This window comes from Falco biarmicus, chromosome 8 (assembly GCF_023638135.1).
Source record: "Falco biarmicus isolate bFalBia1 chromosome 8, bFalBia1.pri, whole genome shotgun sequence".
NCBI lineage: Eukaryota > Metazoa > Chordata > Aves > Falconiformes > Falconidae > Falco > Falco biarmicus.
In genome coordinates, this window is record NC_079295.1 from 60,416,883 (window position 1) to 60,444,097 (window position 27,215).

Sequence of the window (27,215 nt, forward strand, 5' to 3'; positions counted from 1 at the left end):
TGTGCCTGAGCCAGAGCTCTTATCCCGACAGTAACCGTTAACGCAGACAAACTGCAACAGTCTAATGCAAAGGCATTTCTTGGGCTGGAAATATTTTCCAGCACCCACACTTCATCAGTAGACTTTTATGAAAGGAGAAATAGTATGAGAAAGGGCCAGAATCTGTGATCCTTGAGAAGAATTCATCCTGACTTCAGCTAAGAAAGAATGCCTTGATTAGGGACTGAAGAATCTGGTGGAAAGGCATTGGCAGGTTTCTTTAACGAGAGGAGACAGTAGGGAGTGTCAGTACTGAAGCTATGAAGGCTCTTACAGAAATGTGTAAATACCTTATAGGTCTGGGGAATGTAGGAAATTATGTGTTTCAATCTCTGAAGAATGACTGTATTAAAAATCAGGTAAAAGAAAAGAGAAAGCCTTGTGTAGGGCGTGATTAATTGCGCAGAAATGGAACTGTCCAGGGCTGCTCTCTAATGAACACTTCCTCATATTTTGGTCAGGTTTACTATGAGATCTCCAGGGAAACTGAAAGAGTTCTTTATTTAACAGCGCTAACGTCTAAAATGTGGGCTGCCTTTAATTTCACGCCACTTCGTTGATCACATTTATTGCAGGAGTGCGTATGCTGAGTTCGGAGCTGCTGGGGAGGACAGTGCTGCAGCAGGAGCGCTCACAGGGATGCCTGAAGTGGCTGCATGCCATGGCAAAGGCAGAATTGCACCTTTAGCCTCCATGATTCTGCCATTGCCCTTAAATTAATCCGTATTTGTTGTGTTAAAATCACCGCTGCTGACACGTGATGAAGGAACGTTAATGCTGAGAGCAGTTTAACAAGTTTGGTAGGCTTGCATTCTGCAAGTGTATATGTGCATACCTAACATGCATAAGTTTATAAAATCTGAGTGAGCTTGGGATCATGGGCACGATCTAACACTGAGTCTCACTACTTTCTGCTGGAGAGGCAAAAAGATATCCGGAATTTGTGCCTAAAATGAAATCTGTTGTACCACAGCTTCTCATATGATGTAATTTAATCATCTAATCATTTTGACATCTAATTTTCTCTTTTAGCATTGCTTTAAAGGTCACTGCATCTGGCTAACACCGGACATCCTGAAGCAGGATGGACACTGGGGGGCATGGAGTAAGTTTGGCTCTTGTTCTCGCACCTGTGGCACTGGGGTGAAGTACAGGACACGGCAGTGTGACAACCCGCAGTAAGTCAACATACACCCATATGTTTTTCTGATGTGGAGCAAATGAATGGTGAGAATCCTTGCTAAATTACTAGTGCAATAATGCAGTAATGGATGTTGAGCGGTGCTTGTTAAATCTGACCTATAGCATATGTTGTCAGAAATTCTACTTTTGGCCCTTCACAAGTCATGAATCATCTTTATTTCTCAGTTTATCCATCCATTAAGCTGGTTATGCAGCTACAAGGATCTTGAAAATGCTATTACACTACTGCATAAAGCATAAGTAAAAGTTTAGAGCCCTATATATGTCTTGTTTTATTATGTGCGTATGAAATAATGGCAATGATTTGCTGGATTTTTTTTTTTTTAAAGCATATAGCTTTATAGAATATTTGTTGAATCCACCTTTTAGGATATTTCAACAAGAAGGTCTTGAAATATTTTCGAACTCTTTTCCTTCCAAGTTGGAACAAAGCTCCAGAGATCAGAACCTTCCCCAAAGTTAATTTTAGTAATATTGAATTGTTTTGCTTCAGTAACTAGATAATGTAGAATGACTTAATTTCAATGGCATTGCAAGTATAATGTATTTAATATAGATTGGTACGTACAAACGATATGAAATGTGTAAGTATTGCTGTCTTATTGTGATATCATCAAATGTCAAGATCCTAACAGTGAGAACAGGAACAATTGTCAGAATTAAATGACTTTACCAGACAGAATATTTTTAACTTTCTCGGTTTGTGCTGATAAAGTGATTTAATTTCTAGTGTTAAAAATTATAGAATCAGTGGTTAAAAAAACAAAAAACCACCAAGTTTTATGAAGCAGCATTTTCTAATGGAACTTGTTCTGTTAACAAAAAATTTACTAGTTCTTGTTTTAGCCTGTGTTACAATGGCAACATGAAAGTGACCTTTTTAACTGTGGGCAAAGTTTTAGTTGTAAAATCTATTTTCATGTAGGAAAAGCCTAATGTACTACTGAAAATATTTTCTCTGTTTCCTGGAAGAGGGTGCAGACCCAGCTATAACTCCTGAGCTCAGTGTTGCCGGATCCGACAGCGATCTGAGGCATGTCTGCCAGGGGATGCTGCACTGAGCTGGGCTGCTTCTGAGTTTGCTGCTGGCTTAGGGGGGAATGTGAATGGGTCTCTTCAGCAGGTTGTGCTTTCCTTTCCTGGGCTGCACCGAGAAAATGGCTTTTCTTGCCTTTATCAAGTGGTTTGAGGCTCTACTTGCAGAAATTGCTTTTGAAGAGATAAATAGTGACAGCAAGTTTTTAAAAGTAATACAGATTTTCCGTATCAGAAATACGTGACTGGCTTCATCAAGTGCCTAGTGACATGACTGGGAATTAAATTACTCCTCAGAGGATTTGATAGACGCTTGATTCATGCATTAATGGCAAAACTAACCACGAGTGTCTCTCCCCTCCACAGTCCTGCCAACGGAGGCCGCACATGCGTGGGGCCGAGCTACGAGTTCCAGCTGTGCAACACTCAGGACTGCCCCAAGGACTTTGAAGATTTCAGAGAGGAGCAGTGCCGGCAGTGGGATCCTTATTTTGAGTACCAGAACATGAAACACCACTGGCTCCCCTATGAACATGTTGATGGTGAGTGGTCCCTTTTTCCTGTGAAAAGTAAAAGCAGTTGCAAACATGAATAAAAATGATATAAGGAGGGGTAAAACTTCTAGGAAAATCATACCTCACAGATCTGTTATGAGTTGTTTGGAGGGATCAGTGAGTATCAGTGTATGAGTGATCCAATTCATATAATGTACTTGGATTTTCAAAAAGCTTTGGACCCTGTTCCCCTGTAACTGCTCTTAAATTATCATGAGATAAGAGGGAATGGGCTTGCATAGGGGTGGGTGTTCCACAAGGATGGGTGCTGGGAGCATGGATGCTGCTGAGCATGCATGGCAGTGAGCAGGGGAAGGGAGCGAATGAGGTAACAAAATCTGCTTGGGATACAAAATTACTCCAACTAATTAAAATAAGAAGGCCCACTGTGATTGCTGCAGAAGGACCTTGTGACACGAAGTGACTGTATGTGGCAAATGAAGTTTGGTGTTGAAAAATGCCAGTAATGGATATGGGGATAAAAAGTGGTAAGTGTGTACATGTGGACGGCTCTGTACACAAGGTGGGCTCTGCAGGGAGAGGTGTGGCAGCTGGGGATAGCTTTAGGAAAACATCAATTTGGTGACTGTCAAGAGCGGAATGGAAAATACCGATCTGCCTCCGTGTACCTGCACGGTGTGCCTGCGTTTTAAATACTCTGCCAATGCAGCTTTCAGATTGTGCCCATCTCACTGCTGCCCCGTGGCTAATAAACCCATGGTTGAAAAGCCCAAACAAAGCAAACATAAGCAATGGCTTCTGAATGAGGAGAGTTTAGATAACCTTGGATTTTCACTCTCCAAAAGCGATGATTTACATTAAAAAGATAGAGTTACAGAATTGTGACTGGCATGGAGAGACTGAACATGGAATGATTATCCAGTTTCTCATAACACAAGCCTCAGAACATCAAACAAAATTATCAGGTGGCAGATTTAAAACAAATAAGAGGAAGTACTTTTCCACACATAGATAATTAAACTGGAATTCATTGCTGCAGGAAATTGCAGAGGCCAGAAAGTTTTAAAGATTATTTAGAGAGGTTCTTGAAAGTCCCGTAATCCAGTAAAAGCTATTAAACCCAAGTTCCAGCCATGACTTAGGAAGTCCCCAAGCTGCAGTTTATGAGGAACTTGGAGAATATTCTGAGAAAAGTATCGGGTTTGTTCTTACGTCTTCCTGCAAACACTGCTGGTGCTGTCGGAGGCAGGTGTTGGGTTGGATCGGTGCTGAATCTGAACCAGCATGATCAGTCTGATGTTCTGGCATCTCAGCAGAGGTCACCTCTTAGAATAAAAATGTTCCTTTTCCCATTAATGCCTCTGCTTAACTGTCAGCTGGCTGACTGGGGCCACGACGGCTGTTGCCGTGCTATTGCCAAGTTGTATTGAAAACATGCTGAGAAGAGGTTTGACCAAACAAAAAGGCGGAGGGCAATGATTCTCGACTTGTTTGACAAGTGGTGAGGGCTGCTCGCTAGCTTTAGACCTGGTCACTTCATTTGAATGATGTATCCTTCAGGGCAGGGTTGGCCTGGCAAGGGGCCAGTACTGGGCACCTGGGCTGTCCTCAGCCGGACACCCATCTCTGGGAGGGAGAGGGTCACTTTGGGTGAACCATTCCGCATTCCGGTGAAAGGATGCTCTGCCAGGAGTTAACAGCAAATCCCTTGTAATTAATTTGCCTGACTTTCTTCTCAAACAGTTTGCAGGGTTCCCTCATTCTTTTCATGCCATCTTGTGCAGTCTGGGATTTTCAGATGTGCAGATGCAGCCTCACAGCTTAATTTCATGAAATAGCTTTGCTGGCAGAGGGAGAGGGGACGAACGCTGTGGCCCGCAGGACCTTTGCTTCTGCTTTAGCCTTTGGAGCAGTCTGCTGCAAAAACCACTGAAACTAATCAGATGTTTTTCTATTAAATTCAGTGGCTTCTGGGTGAGAAACCAGCTCACTGATGTCTGAGCACTGCTCACTGGGCACTGCTGGTTTCCCATATAACTATGGTATGACTGCAGCCACCTTTAGAATTACATTTACCTGTGCAAGGTTATTAGAGGGAACAGCTTTTGTGTGAGAACAAGGCTGGAGGGTGGCTTATGCTTGAACTCTAATGTATTTTAGAATCCCTTTTGTAAAGATAAGGCATATCAGTGACATACTTTGTGAAGATAATACAGTTGTGGCTCAAAAGTGACATTAAATCCATATACTTCACACACAGCTCAGCTGGACGTGTCTGACACATTGTGCATGTGATGGGGACAGAGAGGAGCGTCTCATCCTGTGGCCAGAGAAAAGCCACCAAGCTGGGGTACACCCCAGTGTGTGCTTGAGCGCCCTCGTGCCACCTCGTGCCATGGCCTGTCTCTTGTTCCAGGCCCCCTGAGCATCCCATTTCGCAGCCTCTGCTTGGCTCACATCCCCCTGTGCCATGCATCTGCCAGGACACTATAGAGACATTGGCTGTTAGCTCCCAGCCTCAGCTAAATGAGAAGGAAACACATGGGGAGCAGGGAACAGACAGGCACATGGTCACGTCCATGCTCCTGCACCTCTACCATGCCCAACACCAGTGAATAGAAAGAAAATAATTCTTTGCAATTAACAGGGTCCAATTTAACGGCACTTGCACATTTACTGTTCCCATGGACCAATGGGAAAAGAACCCTCTCTAAAATAAAGCCCTTGTACAGAGATGTTGGCACCCAGTCAGACCTTCTGGTATTTTCATTTCATCGCGTGTAGTGAATGTACGGTATGTGTGGGGTGGGTGTGGGTACATACCCAGGGGGTGTGTGCGTACATGACTATGTCTTGTGCATGGCTAAATATTTCTAATGTATGCAAACACATCAGGTCTGCAATTATTGTGATCTTAATAGTCCCCTGTTAAGAATCTGCACTAAAAAAGTACCTGTTTTAATAGTCTAGACCCTACGTTTTTAGCCTGACATCTCTGTGCTGTTCAGGAGCAGTAACAAAGGTCTCTGATGTACCAATACCCGGTGGCCATGAGGACACCAACAGCAATAACAAGGACTTTATTAAAAGAGGGCAGAGGCCATGGAACTGCACAGCGGAAGAACGCAAAGGGCCTGTGAAGATTTATTTTAATTGAACTGCTATAGCAGAAAGGTCGTTGTTGTTTTAAAGGGTGGGAAAAGTGTCCCAACTTTTAATCACATTAAAATAGCAGAATCTTTATTTTTTTTCATCTAACAGAAAGTCCATCTACTCTTCACTGCCAAGGAAAGCATAGTGAATCCCATTACGGGGCTGGGGACAGCCAGAGAGATGGGTAAAATGAAATACACTGTCGGAATACAACTTTATTCAGCCACTGACTAGTCATTTCAGCTTTATTTTTTGTTCTTAGGTCTTTGGAACAGATTAGGAGAAAGAGGTATACTTGTCTGGCTGGTTGTGCATGTGTTAGCAATATTTTTTTTTTTTTCCAAATCTCTTTGACATCTTACCTTGTTTAATGTTTTCAACTAACAAGCACAACAATGAGGGAGAATTAACTTTGTGTTTAGGAGGAAACGATATGGCCCAGCTGCCTCTGAAGACATTTTGGATGCCAGATTCACTCGGTGCTGAGCAGCTGCTTTGAATGGCAAAATGACTTTTGCTTTTCTTAGATTTAAGTGCAGTGCAGGAGAAACTGATGCAGGCACCTGCATCTCTCGCAGGTAGTCACGTAGCATGCAGAAACCTCTGCCAGATTGCATCATCTGACACAGGATTAAATAGAGGCCCCCCCAGCAAAGTAAATGATCTGTTATTTTTAAGACTGTCTCCTAATGATGACATATGGATGCTTTATGATTCAGTAGTTTCCCAGTGATCACATAGCCTTTGAAAGGGGATAAGCATCGATCATTTATGTGGGTACCGTATTGCGTTCTGTGATGTATGCAAGGAAGAAGAGAGAGCCAGCGCTATTGAAAATGCTGTTCACAAAGTCAGTAACTAAACTGTCAGAGCTGAACACATACAATTTGGGTAATTTCATTTTTCAGCTAAGGAAAGGTGCCACCTGTATTGTGAATCAAAGGAAACAGGGGACGTGGTGTATATGAAAAGGATGGTACACGATGGGACCCGCTGCTCCTACAAAGACGCTTACAGCATCTGTGTGCGGGGAGACTGCTTGGTAAGCTTCTGATGGCTTGTTTCAGAGCTTAGTATTGTGAAAACAATTTAAATGGTACCTTGAGTGTTTCCAAGAATGACTAAGTATAATAACACTTTGGGCAATAAGGAGATTTCATTAGGATTATTGTCACAATATTATGTGTGATATTCACAGTTGCCATCACATTGCATGTGACTCAATTCCAACAGTGCCTACCTACACAAGTAGTATTTAATGCAGTATTTTAAGATGAACTATTACGATTAGCTTTCAATGAAAGCTTTTCCTGCTGAGGTTTAGTCGGGGTGGAATGTACGGTGAACTAGGAACATGCAGCAGCTTTCAAGGAAAGTGGTGTTAAGATATGGCTGACGTGCATTCTCTCAGTATTTGATCAAGCTATTTTTGAAAAATCAATGGCAGTTTCTCTAAGTTGGGATCTGCCGCAGGTCATCTTTCAATGGAACTAGCACTGGTGGAGGTGCTTATCCTCATATAGATGCCTGGATTCTCCTGGAATTTCAGCATCTGCTTTAAGATAAACTGAGGCTTAAGAGCTTTTCCTTAACCGTGCTGCTTTCCTTCAGTAAGAGGACCACTGATAAGCATAATATATAATCACCTGATTGACAGCTATTATAGGAATGGGAAGTATTATAAACCCTTTAGATGTTTATCTTCCAGGAAAATACTACAATTTGTACTTTGCTGAAGCGGAAGTCTGGGTTTTGATATCTGAAGTGAAGGCTCATTTGAATGAAAGTATGGATAAATGAGAATGATTTTTTTTTTCTCTTTTGTGCACAGAAAGTTGGGTGTGACAGGGTCATAGGGTCCACGAAGCAGGAAGATAAGTGTGGTGTTTGTGGAGGAGATAATTCCCACTGCAAAGTGGTGAAAGGAACATTTTCAAGGGTGCCAAAGAAACAAGGTTGGTGCACTCAGTGTGTTTTGTCCCAGGGCATTCAAGGTATTTTTGTTTGATCTCTTGTGTGATGGAAAGTATCAGAGCAATCACAAATCATTTACAGCATCACTAATTCCAATAAACTCTCTGGACTTTAAGATGTGTCTAGAATTTGAAAATAAGACTTTTGTCCAGTGGTCAGTTAAGTCTGCTGGTATCAGGTACTGTGCATGCATAGAGGAGGGCTTCAGTGCTCCATGTTGGAGAGCTACGGACTTAGTTGTGCTGCTGATGTCACTCAGCTGCTGTCTGAGTCACCGGAGTGCTGCAATAATATGTCACCATCACTCACTGTCAGACAGGAGCCTGCATGGTCTCTCTCTGTGGGTGTGAATGGCATTCAAAGCCCATTTTAGTCTGAAGCAGAGTCTTTTGTTGATACTTAAGGCATTTTTATTGTGACCCAAAGTCCTTTGTCCCTGTTATGTTCCATCACCTGGCTCAGAAATAGGGATGGGAGTGACACTGGATTGGATTAAGCTTGCTGTAATACATCCTGCTTTTAAAAAATTATCAAAAAACCTTAGACAGACTCTTTCTGTTCGTGCCATACTAACCAGTTACTATCTTTTCGAATACTACAATAAAGGGCACATAAAGATGTTTGAAATTCCTGTTGGCGCGAGACATTTACTTATACAGGAAACAGACACCACCAGTCATAATCTCGGTAAGTATGTAACAAGTAGGAAAGTTTTCAGTCAGAATATTTTTTTTCTGCTGTTTATTTTTGTCTCTGGAGCCTGACAATGTGTTTATGCATTCGTTTACCCATTATCCTCCCACACCACATACCTCCTTGAAGTCTGTTAAATAAGGAAACTTGTTTGGCAATTTGATTTCCCTGTGCTGTATTCCCTGGTGTCCTAGCCAGAAGGTCCCTGCATTGGCATGAACGTGCACGAAAGCTTCTGGAAGAGGAGCTGAATTACATTATGGGGTGCAATGCATTACCTTTGTGTGCATCTCTCGTAACGTGCTTCCTGTCCTCAGTCATTTCCCAGCTACATCCAAATCCATTTCAGATTCTGCCCCATGGCTAACAGTATTGACGCAAGGCTGCCCGATCAATCCCGCAGCTTAGAAAGTAATTGAAATCCGCTCCTTGCGGTGCCCTGTAATCAATGCGAAGCAGTGTCTCATAGGCTGTTATTAATTGGAAGTAAATTCATAGTGAATAGCCTGCTAATTGTATCGTGAGTCATCCCAACTTCCCACCGGCGAACGCTTCCCTTGCTGCTCGGTGCTGCCTGGCCCTGGGGATCAGGAGGGCGATCGCTTGCCGGGGCAGACCAGGTTTTTCTTTCAGCGTGGGGCAGGCGAAGCACAGGGGGCACGAACAGCTTGCTTTCTGTCGAGACCAGTGCTGAGGGAGCAGCGTGCTCGGGTAGCTGCTAGAGAGAGAAGGCAGTGAAAATCTGGTATTAAATAGCAAACAGTCCCTGCTTCTTCTAATGAGGGGAGCAAATTTTCCATCCTGGGAGAAAACCAAGAGTGCTAATACAAAGGTGGCTGAAGTCTGTCCAGGTGAAGGGTGGGGAGAACTGATGACAGTTGAACCAGAGGAATTGGGCACGGTGTGCAATGGCAGGTGCCTGCAAAGCAACAGGACCTTAAGCAGGGCTGTGTCGGTGTCAGGGCTGGATTTGAGCAGGAGAATTAATATGTTTTCTAGCATCTCTCTCTTGCTGTGGGGACCCGCTGGGGGTTAGCCTTTCTCTCACAGAGCAGTAACAGCCCCCTGAGCTTGTGAAAGAGCTGAGTAGCTGTGGGACCCCCACTGGCTCTCAAATTGGCTCAGATTCGGCCAGTGGATTCAGAAGTTGTTAGCTGGGAGCAGGCAGATGGATGCACGCGGTGCAGTCATGCTGGCCTCATTTCTCTGGCAAGGCAGGCTATGAAAAGGGAAAAAAAAGGACGATTGATGTTTCTGGAGCTGAGCAGGAAAGCACTGGGAGTTCAGTGAAACACCTGAAAAAGTCTTTCCAGACCTGTGAGGGAACAGGGGGAAAAAGCACACTGGTCTTTTCTGCTTCGCCCACTGGGACAAGAGCAGAACAAAACTTGAGATGAGAAGCAAAACCTCTGGTATTCACTTTTCTTATGTCGTTCCTAGCAATTAAAAATCGTGAAACAGGAAAATTCATTCTAAGTGAAGACAACTATGTGCCAGACTCTAAAGTATTTATTGACATGGGTGTGGAGTGGGAATATCGGAATGACGATGATAGAGAAACTGTGCAGACCATGGGTCCGCTGCGTAATGGGATAGTTATTCTGGTAAGTCAAATGAGAAACATCTTCCATGGAACACAACGTCAGGGTTACAGAGCCATAATGCACTATAATATATTTTAGATTCCTCTTGTGAGTTACAAGAAGGCATCTGCTTCAATTATAAGACAATAGAAGATGTATTTTAATTCCTTTCTCCTAATTCATTGCTCTGTACAAGACTTGTTATAACTTGGGGTTATGTGTTGAGCAACCAGCTCTCACGATCCATGATTTCCTGGGGATGGCCCAGCAAATGGCCACTGTGTAGACTCTCCAGCTTACTTATCCTATCTGACATGTAAACATTAGTGAAAAAAAAGGTCAAAAAGGTTCATATCAGATAGGTCTAATAGCTCCTCCTCCCATCCATGTTTTGAAAATTATCCTGCAAAGGCAGATGCAGGATTCTTGTGCTTCCAGGCTCCCTTTGTGAGGTCACAGCCAGTTCTGCACTTCCCAGACTCACCCGACTATATTCCTTTTTCATTGCAAAACAGCAAACAATAGACTGCAATGAGGAAGGGTAGATTGATTCAGAATCCCTCTGAAAGCAGCTGTAATGTGTTGATCTACACCAGCTGAACGTCAAAGGAGGAATAAATACTGTGTTTTCAAAGGACCAACATTTTGCACTTTATTTACATTGAGTTCCATTTTCTTGCATTTGTCTTAGTGCAGTGTAATAGCAAAAACTCTTTCTAAATAGTTTACATTTGTCAGAATTAAGTAATAAGCTTCATGGAATTCCCAGGATTATCCTAAGATTTGTGTTTTATCAAAAATAAACACAATTTTTTTCACTGCTTTGAATCATCTGTGCATTTGAATTTGCCTTGTCTTTCAGTGGAACTATCCATTATCATTTTAGTACGACATTTCCTTCCTTTATGATGGGATATGGAAAAAATTTAGTATCATGAAGTCAGTCCAGTGCTGGCAAGAAAAATCAGTCTAAATCAACAACAGTCTTTCTTATTATGCAGTGTAGAAACTCTGTGTCATAAGGATACAGATACTTTTTCATCAGGGAAAAAAAATACGTGTTGAGTGAAGCTAAAAGGTTTAAATCCCTTCAGGGATGTTTTTACATCTGAGCCATGATGATTGCTATTTCATGTCATCTCACATAGCTTCTGATATCAGTCTTTCATATCTTTTTTCCCTGCATCTGTTTTGCTTACTAGGTGATTCCTCATGGTAGTGCCAAGATATCTTTGACTTACAAGTACATGATCCATGAAGATTCCTTGAATGTCGATAACAATAATGTTTTGGAAGAGGACTCAGTGTCATATGAATGGGCTTTGAAGAAATGGTCCCAGTGTTCAAAACCTTGTGGAGGAGGTAAAAACAAAAGCCCAGAGCATTCAAAATTGATTAAAACTGAAAGAAGGAACACAACGTGTGGGATTGCCACAAGACATTAGGGAGACCAGGAGCATGGGAGGGTTTTATTTAAGTTAAGAAAGAGATGAATAAATAGCAAATGGAGTTAAAAATCTGACTTAGATGGTTTGAGGCACAGATCTGGGGTGGCTCATTTCCAATTTATGTTTATGAAACTGAAAAATCGTACAAATGTGCAAGATTTGGATGCGGGTCTCCACGCTGCGAGGGTGGCAAACCTCAAGGTGTCGCGGGGCAGCCCTTTGTGAAGCTGCATCCTGTGATGGGGACCCCGGCTTTAGGGGCAGGGGTGTACCCTGGTGCTGTTCACCAGGCTGGTGGTCAGGCTGCAGCGCCGAGTGTGGCTGTGCAGGTTTGCAGAAAGTTTTTGAAATGCTAGATGTTGTTTTTCTCATAATAGCCTGTAGTGAAAAATAAAGGGGATGAGTAATTCTGGGTGCTACATCTACCTGAGTAAGTGTTTATTCAGTGCAATTTACAGTTCCTTTTGTAGCATGTTCACCTTTAGTTCCATTTGCAACCTTTGACAGCGTGTGTGCTGTTTGTTTGAAACTTAAGTCCTGGGTAAGATCTACCAGTACTGAAAATAAGAGGAGTGTCTTTCTTCAGGCTACCAATTCACTAAATACGGCTGCCGGAGGAAGACAGACCACAAGATGGTTCATCGGAGTTTCTGCGAGCTGATCCCAAAGCCTAAGCCCATACGCAGGGTGTGCAACCTCCAGGAGTGCTCCCAGCCCATGTAAGCATCACTCCCCGGCGACAGCTGCAGTAGGCATGGTACCCAGCTTCACCTCCATTCACTCACCATCATTACAGAGACGAAGGGCTGTGGGGATGTGATGCTATGCTCTGCTTGTAGAAATACTGTCTCTGGGACTGCTGGTTCCTATTACTTCTGAAATATGTTGGATTAGAAAAGAAGTGCCGTCTTGGTCCAGACATTTGTGTTCAGGCCATCTTGAGGTAATAAAAAATAGACATAAATTCAGTTTATGCCAGTTGATTTTACACACTGTGAGTTAACCATGTAAGAACAAATTTACAGAGTGCAACATAAGAAAAACCAATGTCATGCAGCCTCTCAAATCCAAGTCTTCCTGAAGTTCACAGTGTATTTTTGGACATGTAAACACAAGGAAAAATATTTGACCTGTTAGATTTCTCTGGCTGCCCTGATACAGAGTGGTAAGCCTGTTGTACCTTCATCGTTGCTATACATAGTTATCAAGTGTTATAAATATTTTAATTCACATTTTCCAGGTATGTTTTTTTGACTGGCAGCAGGTTACTCCTGTCACATGTAGCACTCGTATATTTTTGTGTTGCTACTGCAAGAAGTATGTTGATCCCAGCTTTTACCTCTGGGGATCAAGTCTAGATTCTAGGAAACAGAGCAAATAAGTAGAACATATCACACAATATTTCCTAAATTCCTTTCAAAAAAGATTTGAAAGAAAGAAAGGTCAAGAAACTGTGCCCCATAAACTCAGCATGGGTCAAGTTTTAACATTTATTTATTGGAAAACCGAAGTAATGGCCTAACTGTATCTCAGGCTCTCTGGGAAGGACTGTATTCTCCTTTCAGCTGCAAATATAATTGGGCCCAGGTACCACAAAGACTCAATAGGATCCTAAATTGTACTTGGATTCCTGAATGTTTCAGTCACCTCTGTTTCCATAGAATGGCATCAGAGCATTTTGCACTTGTACATAGCAGAGGCAATTATTTAAGAGACTTTATGAAGCTCCTACTACACCCACTACACTAATATGCTGCTGCTTCATTCCTGGGAAAAAAATCATTTTTGTTTCAGAAATCACCTCAGGATTCATGGCTTTGTGCTCCACAGTACTTGCCTTCCTCCACAGCTGTGTAATTTCAATAGGATACAAAGAGAAAGCGGGGTGAAATTGCCTCTTTGCTTTTTAACTCAAGCGTTAGTGCGTTGCCTTGTGGCCATGCTGTTTCTTGACTATTTCTAAAGCCAGGGGTTTATGAGTACTTTAGGACAATTGCTTCAAACTGAAGATACTTCCTCAGACTATATATATTTTTTTGGTTAAGTTTATCCTATGAATACGGTTCACATTGAACAATATTTCTTTCTTGCAGATCTTTGCATTCTGTAAATATTTATAGACTGTTGCATATCTTCACTTACTTGTTTATAACCAAGCTTCCAGTAGTGTACATAAATTTCCTTTGGTCCTGTCTCTCCTTGTTGCTCTTCTCTAAGATCCTTATAATTTGTAGCTGTAATTCTTGAGCCAGTTTGGATGATCAGAATTTTCAACTGTGCCACATTACAAACCATACGTTTCATTTTTCAGTGGGCAAACTGATTTATGAACTCATATTATGAGGACATTATGAACTCAAACCTTCTGGTTTTCAGTGGAGTGTTGCCTTCCCCAAACCCAAACATTTATGATACTGAGGACCCCAATGTGCCCAAGTTCAGCCCACACAGCACTGACGGTGTAGCTGGGGGGGCCAGTACTTCTGCAGGTGGTGTCTAGCATGACCAGGAATGTGGTCCGTGGGGTATCCAGATACAGCTCAGATGTTTTGGATTCACTTCTGTGGGAACTAGCTGTGGGGATGCCTGGTACATGCTACATTACATGTACATTACAGTTCATGTGCCAAGACCTGCGAAGCTCAGCAGCACCCTTGGGTGGCTGCTTTTGACATAAAAACTACCGTATTTTTATGTGCAGTCTTGGAGGGGCCAGCTTAAAATCAAAGCAAATGAAGCAAAGTAAGAATAGTGCTTATCTCAGAGATAATGAGAAAGAGTAATTTTAAAGATCTGGGTCTTATTACTGATTTTTCAGGGACACGGTCAAATAACCCTCATCATAACCCATTACGGTTTTTCATATTTTCCTCTTTTTCCATATCAGAACTAGTTTTACATCTTGTGTTTAAGAGTTACAGATCAACAGACAGAATTTTCTCAACTTATTCTTTTTTTTGCTAACGCAGATGGGTTACAGGAGAATGGGAGCCTTGCAGCAAAAGTTGTGGGAAAACAGGATATCAGGTACGATCTGTCCGCTGTATCCAGCCCCTCCACGATAATACAAACCGGTCTGTTCATACCAAGTACTGCAACAACGACCGTCCAGAAGGCAGGAGGCCTTGCAACCGGGAGCTTTGCCCAGCGCAGTGGAGAATAGGACCCTGGTCACAGGTCAGTCTCTTTTCAGAGGTCTCAAGCAATGAATTTTTAAAATGCAGGGGAAAAAATCCTGGCATTTGTTCTGTGCTTTCTATTCAAACACATTGACACAATAAATACCTGCACAGGGGATGTATTGCTTCTACCGCTCCTAATGCCACAGAAAGTGAGTTAGATGGAGAGATGGTGGTAGTAGAACAGCAGTAAAGCCATCCTGCAGTGGTGCTGGCCGGCTGACCTACACCCTGTGAGCCACCCACGTAAGATGTCAGCATCAGGAAAGCTGACTTCTACCTGCTCTTTATGCTGCTTACAGTCATTCACCTGTTGACTTACGCTGAGAGAAGGGAAGTTAATTCTTTTATCGCTGTTTTATTTTCTTTCAAGTAAAGAAGACTTCAAAGTCTTCAGACCCTGTGATTAAGGGCACCTAAGGAAGTTAGGCACCAACACTTGTGGAGATTCAAAGGTGTGAGCATCTTCAATGTAAAGGCCTTCAGCAGATTTAGCTGCTCATCCTCATAAGGTTCTGTCCATAACCCGAAGGACAAAGTTTTTCGCCTAGTTTACTATGGAAATACAGAGCATCTATACATAAACCTTTTTAGTTTGCCATTGCTTTGGGCAAAACAGGATTCAGTCACTCTCATAACAAGTGTCAGGAGCTGGGCTTTTTCTGCATTCCATCCCTGGCTCTTTGGCTAACTCATTATGTGAGCAAAAAATGCAATGTTGCTGTCCTTTCTTGCTGAAGTATTTACTAAAGCAGTAAGAAGTTCCACCTATTCATATTTGCAAGTCTTCGCAGTCATCAAAAGGCAGGAAATGTGAGTAGAATATTGCAACATGGAATTGTTCTTATAATTTTGATATGCTGGATCCTTCCAGTTCACCTCAGCGTTTCTCCATTAAATTGTTCAAAAAGCATGGCTGCATTTGGAGAAACATTTTATTTTGGAACTGTACCATGCAAATAAGCACAAACAATTTTTATCCCCACTGGGTTGAATAGGTGTCACGTGCCATCCCTGGTGCACGCCGTGAATAGAGGCCTCACGTTTACAGTTGATATTTCATTGCTCAAGCTTTTTCTGGGAGTGTGTCATGGTTACTGGCATAGCAGAGAAAGCAGTGGTTCTCCCTCTTGCTTAGGTTCTGTGGTGGTTCAAAGAACGTACCGTCTCGGCTCAAATCAAGGGCAGTGGTTTAAAATTTAAAAGCTAATTTCTAACCTGTTGTTTCCAAAGGGTGGCTGGGGCTCTAACGGGTACATCTCCTTCCAGTGCTCTGTCAGCTGCGGCAATGGCACGCAGGATCGCCCGGTCCTGTGCCGGACCAGGGACAACGCTATCGGCCTTTGTAAAGAAAATAAACCAGAGACAGTACGGATTTGCAGACTACCTCCATGTCCAAGTAAGTGCTTGACTTCTCTAGCATATGTTACTTGCTGAAAAAAGGTTATGTTGATTGTACTTGTTTGAAATGCCTTAGTCGGGTTTATACTTGTGTGCTACATCTGCCTGGGATGGTGGTTCTCCATAGCCCCGGTTTTAAGCAGGCTTTCTGAATGTAGCGCTGTTGTGTGGCCGATGGGCTTCTTGGGCACGTGCTTGTTCTCTTCACACGGTGCGGAGCGCCGCTTGCCCCAGGGCAGCGTGGGCAGCTGGGGCGGACCTCAGCACAGCAGTGCTGGCTGGATCTGGCCAGCAGGTGACAGGTCCCTTGGGTGAGAAGCTCTGCCTGGGCCTGGCCCTGCACCCCTGAGACCTGCTGGGCTGGGCAAGAGGCTGCTGGGTTGTGGTTAATCAAAGGCAGCATGGACAAAGATGCCTCTTTGCTTTCCCCATCTTCAGCGAGACTTATTTTCCATTCTGTCAAGCACAAGTTCTCTTCAGGGGTTATCTAACTCAATTTTTTTTAAAGTAGAATAAATTTGTTCCTACTTAATCCAGGAAACTAATGCCTTTATCCTTGTTAGCTTTTCAGCTGTGCAAATTATACTGGTGAGACTGTTTTACATATTCCTATTTAAGTAATTCATATTTTTCTTTCATTCCTTGTGTATTTCTCAGGGTTGCTTTTGATTCCTAATTAATTAGAACCAAGCTGTCAATTATAGTCTCCAAAACAAAGATTTTAAAGAGGCGTTGTAACTAAACCAGACGGGATGTATCTTAGGACATACTTAATGCTGCTGTGACAAGTGCTGCTGCAGAAGTGGCCTTCAGGCTATCTTGGGTGTTGTCAAGAGCTGGGCACAAGTTGTAGCAAACTGGCAAAAAAAAAACCAACCAACCAGCAGCCTCTGCCTAAAAGTGCACAGCCCAGTCACACTCCTTCCCCAGGCTCTCTGCCCTCGGAGCCCACTCACTCTCTTAGCTTATCCACTTCTGAGAGGTCAGCTACTTAATGCTAACGTATGTTGTGTTACATCTGTTTTTTTCCTCTATTCAAGGAAATGTTTCTGATCCTTCAAAGAAAACCTACATGATACAATGGCTGTCAAGACCTGATCCAGACTACCCCATCCAGAAAATATCTTCAAGTAAAAGACCCATTTATAACTCTGCCTTTGCCCTTAAATGCATGCCACACCGAATGTGGACTTTGCCTTTTGCTCTCTTCTTCTCTCTATGCGGAAAGTTCCCTTGACTTTGCGAAGTTTAAATCTTGGGCTGAATCTTTTTTTCACACCAGGCACTCGGTGCTCGGTGTCTTTCTTCTCTGGAGCTTGCGTAGCACTGGTGGTGGAGGTCTTGAAGTATTGGATGTGTGAAGTTGGATCTCCACAGTATGTTGCAGTCCTCTGAAAGGGAGCTGGGATCAGTTTGCTTGTTGCTTGGTGGTGGTGAAAAAAGGCTCTTACTGGTTCATGATGTTCAGTTTGATAGCAAAACTGAGAACTTATTGTGAATGTGATCACATCACAATAATGACACCTTGTAGTGCTAAAGTTCTCCTTTATCTAAAACCCCTAGATCTCATAACTCTCTAGTTTCAGTTCGCCGACAGGGTAGTCTGATGAGTGAAAGAACTTTTTCATTCCACTTTCCTTTGCGGGTACCGTTGCTTTACTCACCCTTGCTACTCATTTTTTTATTCCTGACCCTCATATTTATGTTTGTAACCCGTGGAGGGCTCACTGGGAAGCAGAAGCTCAGTTTCTGTCGGTACTTTCCATGCTGCTATGACGCCGTCCGCTCTCGCCAAACTCCCGGTGGTGGTTTGAAATGTTTCTCCTTGAGAAAAGCTGCATTCCTTTTTCCCGTCGCACAATTTTTGCCAGTTTTGCGTACTTTCACTTTAGAAGCAAAACTGAAGCAGAACAGGCATGGTCCGTGCTGAAGGTTGCGTGGTGGTGTTTTTCTTAACCTGGCAGAGGCAATATGATGTTTTCATTGACTACGATGTCTCCAGCTGCTCAGCATGGAGCTGTTTATACTCATTGCATCTTTGGTCTTTTTTCACCATGTGCATGTCTGACTTGACTGGTGCGGTTGTATGTGTGTGTGTGTATGTATGCTCTATAGATGTGTCAACTGGCAAACATAACAGTGTGAACTACTACAGAATTACCTCAATTTTTATTGCTTTTTTTGCTTAGAAGAAGAATTTTAGAAAAATGCCTTAATGTTGAAATGTAAATGGCATTAATTTACCAGATCCAGCTTTAAATATAAACAGTACACTGGTACCTTCAGTTAATCTTCATATGGAGTGTTTTTACTTGAATGTTAACTATTAGAAGGCAGTAAATTTAATCCGAGGTTAATTTGCACAGTGCATATCCATATCTTCATCAAGACAGGATTGTGACCTGACTTACTGAAATTTAACTGGCATTCTTGCTTCACCTTCAGTGTTTGTGTTGAAGATTTGGAATTCACAAGTCATAAACCTGTTTGTGACAGTCAGTACCAATAGTAGAAGCGTATCAACTTTAAAATCGCAGTCTTGGAGCAAATTACTACCTTATTGCATTGCTCATATTTTTTGGAAAAGTGGCATTTTTGAATCTTTGGGTCGTCAACAGTGTAGCACTTCAAACTTGTCATTATCATGTGATCACATATTTAAATTTTGCTGTTAATATGACAATTTCCTGAAACATGTTAACAATTTACATGAAAAAGTGAAAAAGCAAAGACACGTATCTGGCACTGAATACTGTTATGTAAAATAATCGGTGTTTAACTGTATAAATATATTCATGACTGTTACCTTTAAATAGACAATGTTTAGTGATGTTTCAAGAGATGGGTGGCTATAGAGAATGGTGCAATAAGGTATCTGGGCATTGTGCACTATGTCTATATGCACTTTGGTTTATCAGGGATATTTTATTAGTGTTTTGTATGTATTTAACATAATATTAAAGATGTGCCAATTCAGTTTGCTTTTCAATATTTTTTTATGAGACTAATGTGTACCAAAGTGACTGTGAAACTGATTTATTTTTTTCTTACTGATGTTTTGAAGATATACTTCCAGTCTGTCATGCATACTGCAAGTAAAAATAAATGAAAGTTCAGCAAATCTGGATATTTTGGTTTGGATGGGGGATAAAAATTTCGTTCTCACATTCATAAATTACAGAGTTTATTTATATAACTTCTCAGATGTCACTAAACATATTACATAATGCAGTTTTATTTTCATGTATTTTTAAGCTTGACATTACGTATTTTTCATAGGAAAAAAAAGGCATTTTTCTAAAGGTGCTTTTAGGGATTCTTACAAAGCCAAGAACAGATCTGCCTTGTGGAAACTACATTTAAACATTCTATCTGTTGGCTTTTATTTTGCAAGCCATTTGGAGAAGCTTGCGTTAAGATCGTGTAACACAAGGCATAATATTCAAAGGGGGACTCTACATGGTATGTAAAAACATCTATAAAGCTGTATAGGCACATGCAGTCCTTTGTGTAGAGTTGTGCATGCAGACATGAACGGTTCCAGCTCTTAAAGACTGGCTTGAAAATGTCTCTAAAAGCAAGGCAGAGGTCTTAGGTTCCTGAGGAAGGAGTTGTTCTTTATTTTCAGCAGCAGCTGAGTTTAGCATTTGAAAAGTATGAAAATGAATTGACATGTTCAAAAATAGGAACCAGAATTTTGCTTTTCTGCAACAAATGCAACACCAATTGGGGCATAAATACAAGGCAGGGAAGGTGTTCCCGCCTTCTGCAGCCAGCACTAGCATTTTGAAGCAGCAGCAACAGTTAATTAGTTTATTTTAGACTGATATGTTTGCCAATTAAACACCTATAATGCCCTATTTTGTTAACTGAGGATGAGTGAAGAGGCAACACCTACACTTTCTGAGTTCACTTGGTATCTCTGAATCTGCTCTGGTTCTCTGCTTTGCTGTAAGGTTGCTGGCAGGGTAAGCCAGTGTTTGTAGCAGGGTGGTAAAATAAAGCTCCAGTAACACACCAACTAGAGCACGCTGTCTGCCATCGGGTACACTCTAAATAAAGGCAAGTAATTAGAGTTACTCATCCTTTACTGTAAGAGTAGATGGAAATGGAGTGAGAGCAGGGAGAGGATCAGAAGTGATTTCATCTCTGCCGCAGCTCTCTGGCCACAGAGAAAATGTTTTGTTACTGTTTATGCCAAGTGCTGGTCAGTCTGCCATTCCCCTCAGCCCTCTCCTCTCCTACAAGCCCTCTGACTCCTCCTGCTTTCAGTGTGGGCTGCATGTTGGGATTTTTCCTTCACTGCAATTGCTGATAGTTCCTGGCTCCATCACTGCAGCCTGGAGGCACAGGAGCTGCAGACGTGTGTGTAGGACAGGGGACAGGTAGCTTTCTCTCCAAGGACCCTGCTAACCCCTCACCATCCATCCGCTGCCAATCCATATGGTCCTCTACCTCCTCTAAGCAGAAATCACAAGGGCTTGAGTAATCTCTGAGTAGGCTTCTATTTATGTTTCTCAAACAATAATACAGTTTGACCAGTTCACCTTTAATGCCTAAGCCTACATTTTGCCACCTGTATTTCAGCATTATTGCAGTGCAGATTGTTGTAGCAGCTACTGACAGCTTAAAGCCTATCAATTATTGCTCGCTTTTTTATTTTTTATTACAGTTTTCCAGTCAGCGACACAAAAACTGGGACTTGTTACTGAGTCTCCCAGTCATTAATGGGCTGGCTTGCCTGCACCGCACTGGTGGTTGTTCTGAAAATATCCGCTCCCTTCTAGCAGGAGGAGAGAAGCGTTATGATAAATGCACCGTTTTTCTCTCGACCAAGGGACATGCTCAGGCAATGCTTCTGTTTTCAGAATAGAGGTACCTGGCAAAAATATCACTCCAGTGGGAGATAGGTTACTTCTGAGAGTTACACGGTACACATCAAATTAAGCCTTGGCTTTCCTGAGACAGTCCAGCTAAATGCAAATTACCCTGACTGTGGTCAGTCACCGTTAGACTGCAGGAAAGCATTAAAGGGAGCGAAGAGGGGAAAAAAGATTTCTCAGTATAAACCTTGGTGACTTTCTGGGGGTTTAATGTAGCGTTAGCAACAACACAGTACTACTGGTGTGTTTTGAACTCTAAGCCAAGGCAGGAACACAGTTCGTCATGGCTGCATGGTCTTCAAGGGTAGCACTTCCAGAGCGTGAAGCCAAACATTAGTGTTACGGTCTATAGCGTGGATGGGGCTGGTACAAACAGTTCAGAACAGCTTTTGCATCCCTTGAAGTGAGCTGAGTTTTCGGTTTAATACTAAACCTGCTTCTGCTTATAGAAGACTCATTTGACTGTTTCCCATCCCACTTTAAATACCAAACCCTCTGCCCACTGCCAAAGCTTCAGCTGTGTTTCTTTTTCTGATTAATTTGAAGATGCTCTTTATTTATCCGTTCCCTTTTTCTCTTTCAGAAGATCATTGTCAAGGAGACAAGTCAATGTTTTGTCGCATGGAAGTTCTCTCTCGTTACTGCTCGATTCCTGGTTACAATAAGCTGTGTTGCAAGTCCTGTAACATGTACAGCAATATAACAGAGGACAGCAATGTAACCGATTCTAACGTAAATAAGAATAATGTCATTGAGGAGGAGCACCTGACAACCCTCAGCCCTCCCACGGGAGTGTCCACCACGCAGTCTGCCACCAGCCCTCCTGTTTCCAAAACACGTGCACCTCCTTCCAATGCAACTGAGGAGCACCCAGAAATCAATGCAGTGGATGTTCCCTATAAAATCGATGGGCTGGATAATGAAGTATCACAGCACAACATCATTACACGGAGAAGGATACCTTATGAAAGGACAAGGAATCAAAGAATTCAGGAGCTGATTGCTGAGAAAAGGAAAAAAGAGACTCTTAGGAAAATAAACTAAAATGGAAATATGGCACAAACAATGTTTTTCTCTTATAGAGATGTTACTGACATCATACTATTGCCCATGTCGTAGAGACTAAAAATGGGGGGAAATCAAAGTGGTGCTATGGCAGAGATGCCGAATTCTCAAGCCTACTATAAATGGAAATGACAGATTGTTTCATAAGTGCTAATGGGAACACTTTGATGGCTAGGTTTACAGGGTATGGTAGAGTATTAGTGCAATATGATGACAGCCTTTCACTGAATCCAAACTGTAATACCTAGGCCAGGTTAGCAGGTTTCTTGTTTATGGGCTCTTGTAAGTCTTCCATGCCTGTGTAAAACTGCTTGGGAACAGTCATGGGAGTTACACTTAGGATGGAGGAAAACAGTCCCAAGACATAATAAATCCCTTTAACACTGACAAGCAGGTGGTCAGCAATCCTGTGATGCTTCTGTGCATTGCACAAACCCGGGCACTAACGCAGCCCCCAGTTCAGGAAGGTACTTGAGGACATGTCAGGCTCAGTTTAGCTGACTTTGGTAGAGCTGCTCCCGTGGTTACAGCTAGGCATGTGCTTACATAGCTTTCTTAACCGGCGCTGCATAAGAAAATATACAGAAAATTCTGTAGCCATATATATTGAGTAAATTAAAAAGTGGCAAACAGTAGTTTACGTATTTCCATACACAATTTCAAAGGATTCTCCTAAACTTTTGAAGACGTGCAAGACATTTAGTAGGGTAGATCCAGCCAACTTGGACTGACAACATCCTAATCTTTCTGTTTACAATAATCTGTATTTTTTTATAGTCTTTAAGTTCCTGTAATGCAACAGCCTCAGTGGGTTTTGTTGGTTGGTGCTTTTTTTATTGGTCTGATTTTTTTCCTACCCACATACTGCTTAACTTAAAGATGACTGGATTCTTGTTGCCTTTGGTGCTTTGTTAAGACAACATGTTTTTTTCTTCCGTAGGATGAGGTTATTTTGGAGGAAATAATTTTGTATTATCTTCCTTCCCTTAGGACAGCTTTATTGGTGCAGAAGTGAACGTTTGCTGTGCCCTTACATATGTCCGTACACACATACACACACACGTGTACTCACAGCACCGGGTCTGCTAGAAACTTTTTAAAATGTGTAACCTGACAACCCTTTGAGTACTTCCTTTCCCCTCAGGGTCATCATGGTTTTCATAAGTCATTTTGAATTCCTGGTTGGAGATCAGAAGATGAGTGCAGCTTGGCTCTCACACTGCAGAGACAGGAGCGTGGCTGGTTCCTGCTGCGGGTGGCACTTGAGCAGTTTTTCTCCTGTCTCCTGGCTTGGACTCCTCCATTTGTTTCCTCTTTGCTGGTAAGCCTCCTGCAGAGCCCGGGGCTTCCCTGAAATCCTTCTTTTACCACTAGGTAGGTCTGATGGCTCCTAGATCAGATTTTCCAGTCTGAGAGTAAGATCTCATCCTCCAGCCTGAGCTGGTCTTAGCTTGCAGCAGTGCCAGTAACAAGCCTGTATGTACAGTCACATAATTATTGGAAATGCTCTGAGTTTCCAGCAATGTGTAACGTCTTTTGTGGCCTGGCTGCTGGCAAAGAGCTTCACAAGTATTGCAAGGTGAACCACAATGGGTTCTTGTGACCCTGCTTTCTGCCCTCGACCACCACAGCTGAATGAGCTGCCCAGTCTCCTCTTCCAAAGCAGCCAGTCCCGCTGGAAGGGAGGCGAGAGCCTGCAGGAGCAGCGGTCTTTGCAGCACTGAGATCTTGAACTGTCCGGGCCTGAACTGTGGCCAGAAGTCTTTGAAGGACAAGACCTGATTTAAGAAAAGTACTTTATGGAAATACTAGCCAAAGCAGAGGAAGAATGTTTTCAGCTGGTATGATGGCACTGAGCATCCCTCCTTACAGAGGACTGGGGTGATACGCTTGGGTGAGTGTTTAGGAGCAGCTCAGGTAGTTCAGGGATGGGAGTTATGCTGAAGACTATGAAGACTGGGAAGCATAATGGGTCTGGTAAAAGTCCAGAGCACTAGGAAACATCTGGGCCAAGCAGACGTGGCTGCAGATGTGAAAGCAGCAGCCAGCACAAGCAACAAAGTAATCTGTTCTGGTTTTGAAAAGTAAAACTAAAGCTCTGGTTTGGCTGGGGCAGTGGCAGGAGTCTCACCTCAGACTTTTTTAACTACTGAGACACTAAGCATTTTCCTGCAGTCAAAAGTTGCTTACCTTTAGTTGCCCATGTGGTAGCCCTTGCTCGCCCCAGCCCTGCTCCGTGGGCTGCCTGCTGTTAGGGAGCCACGACGCACAGGCAAGTCAGACGCTGGCCCCAGCAGCCTTGCGCCAAGGGATTTGTGGTGGCCTACAGACAGGACAAGTCTTAGTAACAGCGTAGGGGTCGGGTCACATCTGTGCAAAACAGAGCAATGTAGTAATGAGCACTGAAGGGAAAAAAACCCCACCATGCTATTTATGAGCAAGGAAGATGTGTCTAAGTCAACATCATTCCAGCTGCTGTGCCATGGGAGACAGCTGTAGCTGTGCTCCAGCCTGTAGACAGGGTATTTCTTGCCTTCCACATTTCCTTTACACAGATGTGGTTAGTGTAAAACTCATCTTTTCCCCTTCAATTTATTTGCCTGCTTTTAGCTCTGTCGACAATAAAAATAAACCACAACCTCCAGCTTTTTCATAGCCTGGAAGCACATCCAAGCATCCAGTAAACTTAGGAAAAACCCTTACAAACCCAAGGGTAGAGAGGGGTTGGGGGCTCAAAGTGCCGCAGGTGGGGAGGTAGAAGTTGGCTGCCTGGAGGGTACCGGGCTTACTCTGGGACTTTGTACAGAGACCCATTTCTCTGACCTCCAGAAGCCTGAGATAACCCATCTCATAGTTTCTGTTCTTAACTTCTGGAACGGGCTCAGTCCACCAGGCACCATAAAGCAACGCCAGGGGAGGACGTGCCCACAGCTCAGATGGTGCCTCACAAACAGCCTCTTCTGTCCAAAGGACTCTGAAGTTGAGTCCCAATGGCAAGCGGGGCAGGAATGTATTTGGTGCAACTTCAGGTAACCTTTCAGCAAACAGCAGAAGGAAAGGCCTGTTCCAGCATGGTGACCCAACATCTAAAAAAGGCCAGGGTGGTTCTGCACTGAGTATTTCCAGCCGTGTGTCCCAGCAGCCAGGACTGCTGTGGGCTGGGCAAGGCTGAGCTGCCGGGGCTCGCTCCGTCACATGCAGCACGGACACCCTGGCTGAACCTGCAAAGCTCAGAAACTTGACTGCTTTGCTCTTTCTCTAGAGTTAGTCAGTTTGCAATCTAACAAATCAAAAGTATTTTTCCAGGTAAGGTGGAAACTTCTGCTGCATCTTGGAGCAGGAGCAGTCTCCCAAAGGCTGGTGTGGTGCTGCGCTGGGGCTGGTGTTCGTTAGGGACCCGACGCAATGCCTAGTGGCATCTGCATTTGAGAAGGGCTTGCTCCCTTCTCAGTCTCACCTTTTGGGAGATTTAATTTGGTTTATTTCTCCCTGGTTTTAATTCTACTGTCTAGCTGTTATTTGGGGAACACTGAAATGGTATTTGAAGGAGCAGCTTCAGTCTAGGTGGCTCAAGACAGTGACATGCTGATGGAAAGAGACTGACTGGTCCATCTCCTTACGGCACAGGGTCACCAGCTGCCTTCTCTTTACAGTCTTGCTGCATGAGGGGGGAAAAAAAGTCTCTTCAGACCAGGAAAGATGCCTTCTTTTCAAGCTGGCATGAATTTTTCAGAAGGTGAGGTTTTTTCAGCAGTTCCCCATGCTGGTCATTTCCTAAGGACATAGACCTCACTTCTACTGGAAAACAGAGCAAATCTCTATTGATAAAGAAAAAGCAGCCCAAGGGGTTTTGCTTTCAGCTGATCTTTGTTCCATGTCATGCAATGGAAATAGCGGTCGTTTTTTGGTTGGTTGAGCTTTGACAACTGTTCCGCTTTTTTCTACAATGCTATAATTGGGCAAGAGCATCATTGTAGTGTGTCTTCTGTAACCATTTTGCTGTTGCCCAGGTACTGCATTTTGAGACATAATGAGCAGAGTGGTATTTTGTTGTAACCTAAACCCCAGAAACTAAAGCAGATTTGTAAGTAAGTATATTCCTGCAGAGACCATCTCAGAGATCTGAGAGCTAAAGCGATGTGCTCCTGTTAAGCATTTTGTGATCTAACCGTGCAAGTACACAGCTTTGTAAATTGTCATTTTTCTGTTGGTTTAAACATAAAATTCAAGTGACAGCCCCTCATGAAAAAAAAAAAAAAAAGATCCCAAACCAATTCTGGTTCTCTTGGCTCCAATCTACTGCCATTTTTTTCACCAACATTCCTTTAAAAATTTCCATAATCTGCTATGAATGCATCACTTTTTATATTCATATATCCATTCAATATTTAGTCTCACAACATCTCCATAGAATGCTTTCAGATATTTTGAGAATTCTAGAAATGGTGCTTTACCAGTACTCAAAGGGGTTTATGTTTTATTTTATTACGTAATGCATTTAATGTCTTATTTACTCACCTACAATGCACAGTATTAGCTATGTTCATCTGAGTATCTATATGCAACTTCCATTCACTTACATATGCCTTAACAGAAATTGCAATAAATAGCCATTTCTTGTATATTAAAAATGTATATACAAATTAGAATCTTTAATTTTATAATTTATTAAATTCAAATGTCTGTGTTCTTTTGCAAAGTGTTTGACTTTTCCCTGTGCTTTTTTCATTGAAGTAACATTATGCGGAGATGCTGGGGGAAGAAGAACCAGCATCTTCAGACTCAAAACCAATTCAGTTTCTAAAACTTGATCTTAATGAAGTGGAATTGGGATACACCTGCTGCCAAAGTCTTGCATCCTTGCTACAACATCCGTTATCCAAGGCCAAATATGAAGTCACTGGACCAAAACCTCAGTTGATAACGGCACAGAAATTAAACTCACTTAAACCTGCTTGAGGCTCTCAGCCTTTAAGTTCGGCTGAAATCCATCCTGGTCCGTGTATCATCTGCTTAAAAGGCTCAGGTATTTGGGCTTCTATTC

At 42.7% G+C, this 27,215-nt stretch overlaps 1 protein-coding gene across 2 annotated transcripts in view; it reads left to right on the top strand.

Moving 5' to 3' along the window:
- ADAMTS2 (ADAM metallopeptidase with thrombospondin type 1 motif 2) overlaps nt 1-26,860 on the top strand; it is a 261,263-nt gene extending 234,403 nt beyond the window's left edge. For both annotated transcript variants that reach the window (XM_056349882.1, XM_056349881.1), the window contains 12 exons: nt 1,072-1,217; nt 2,644-2,819; nt 6,854-6,987; nt 7,777-7,900; nt 8,526-8,606; nt 10,053-10,216; nt 11,398-11,557; nt 12,230-12,362; nt 14,613-14,820; nt 16,092-16,221; nt 17,264-17,353; nt 21,690-26,860. In XM_056349882.1, coding sequence (XP_056205857.1) covers nt 1,072-1,217; nt 2,644-2,819; nt 6,854-6,987; nt 7,777-7,900; nt 8,526-8,606; nt 10,053-10,216; nt 11,398-11,557; nt 12,230-12,362; nt 14,613-14,820; nt 16,092-16,221; nt 17,264-17,353; nt 21,690-22,150 — 2,007 coding nt within the window. In that variant the 3' untranslated portion in view covers nt 22,151-26,860. The remainder of the gene's footprint in view (nt 1-1,071; nt 1,218-2,643; nt 2,820-6,853; nt 6,988-7,776; nt 7,901-8,525; nt 8,607-10,052; nt 10,217-11,397; nt 11,558-12,229; nt 12,363-14,612; nt 14,821-16,091; nt 16,222-17,263; nt 17,354-21,689) is intronic.
- The last annotated feature ends 355 nt before the right edge of the window (nt 26,861-27,215 follow it).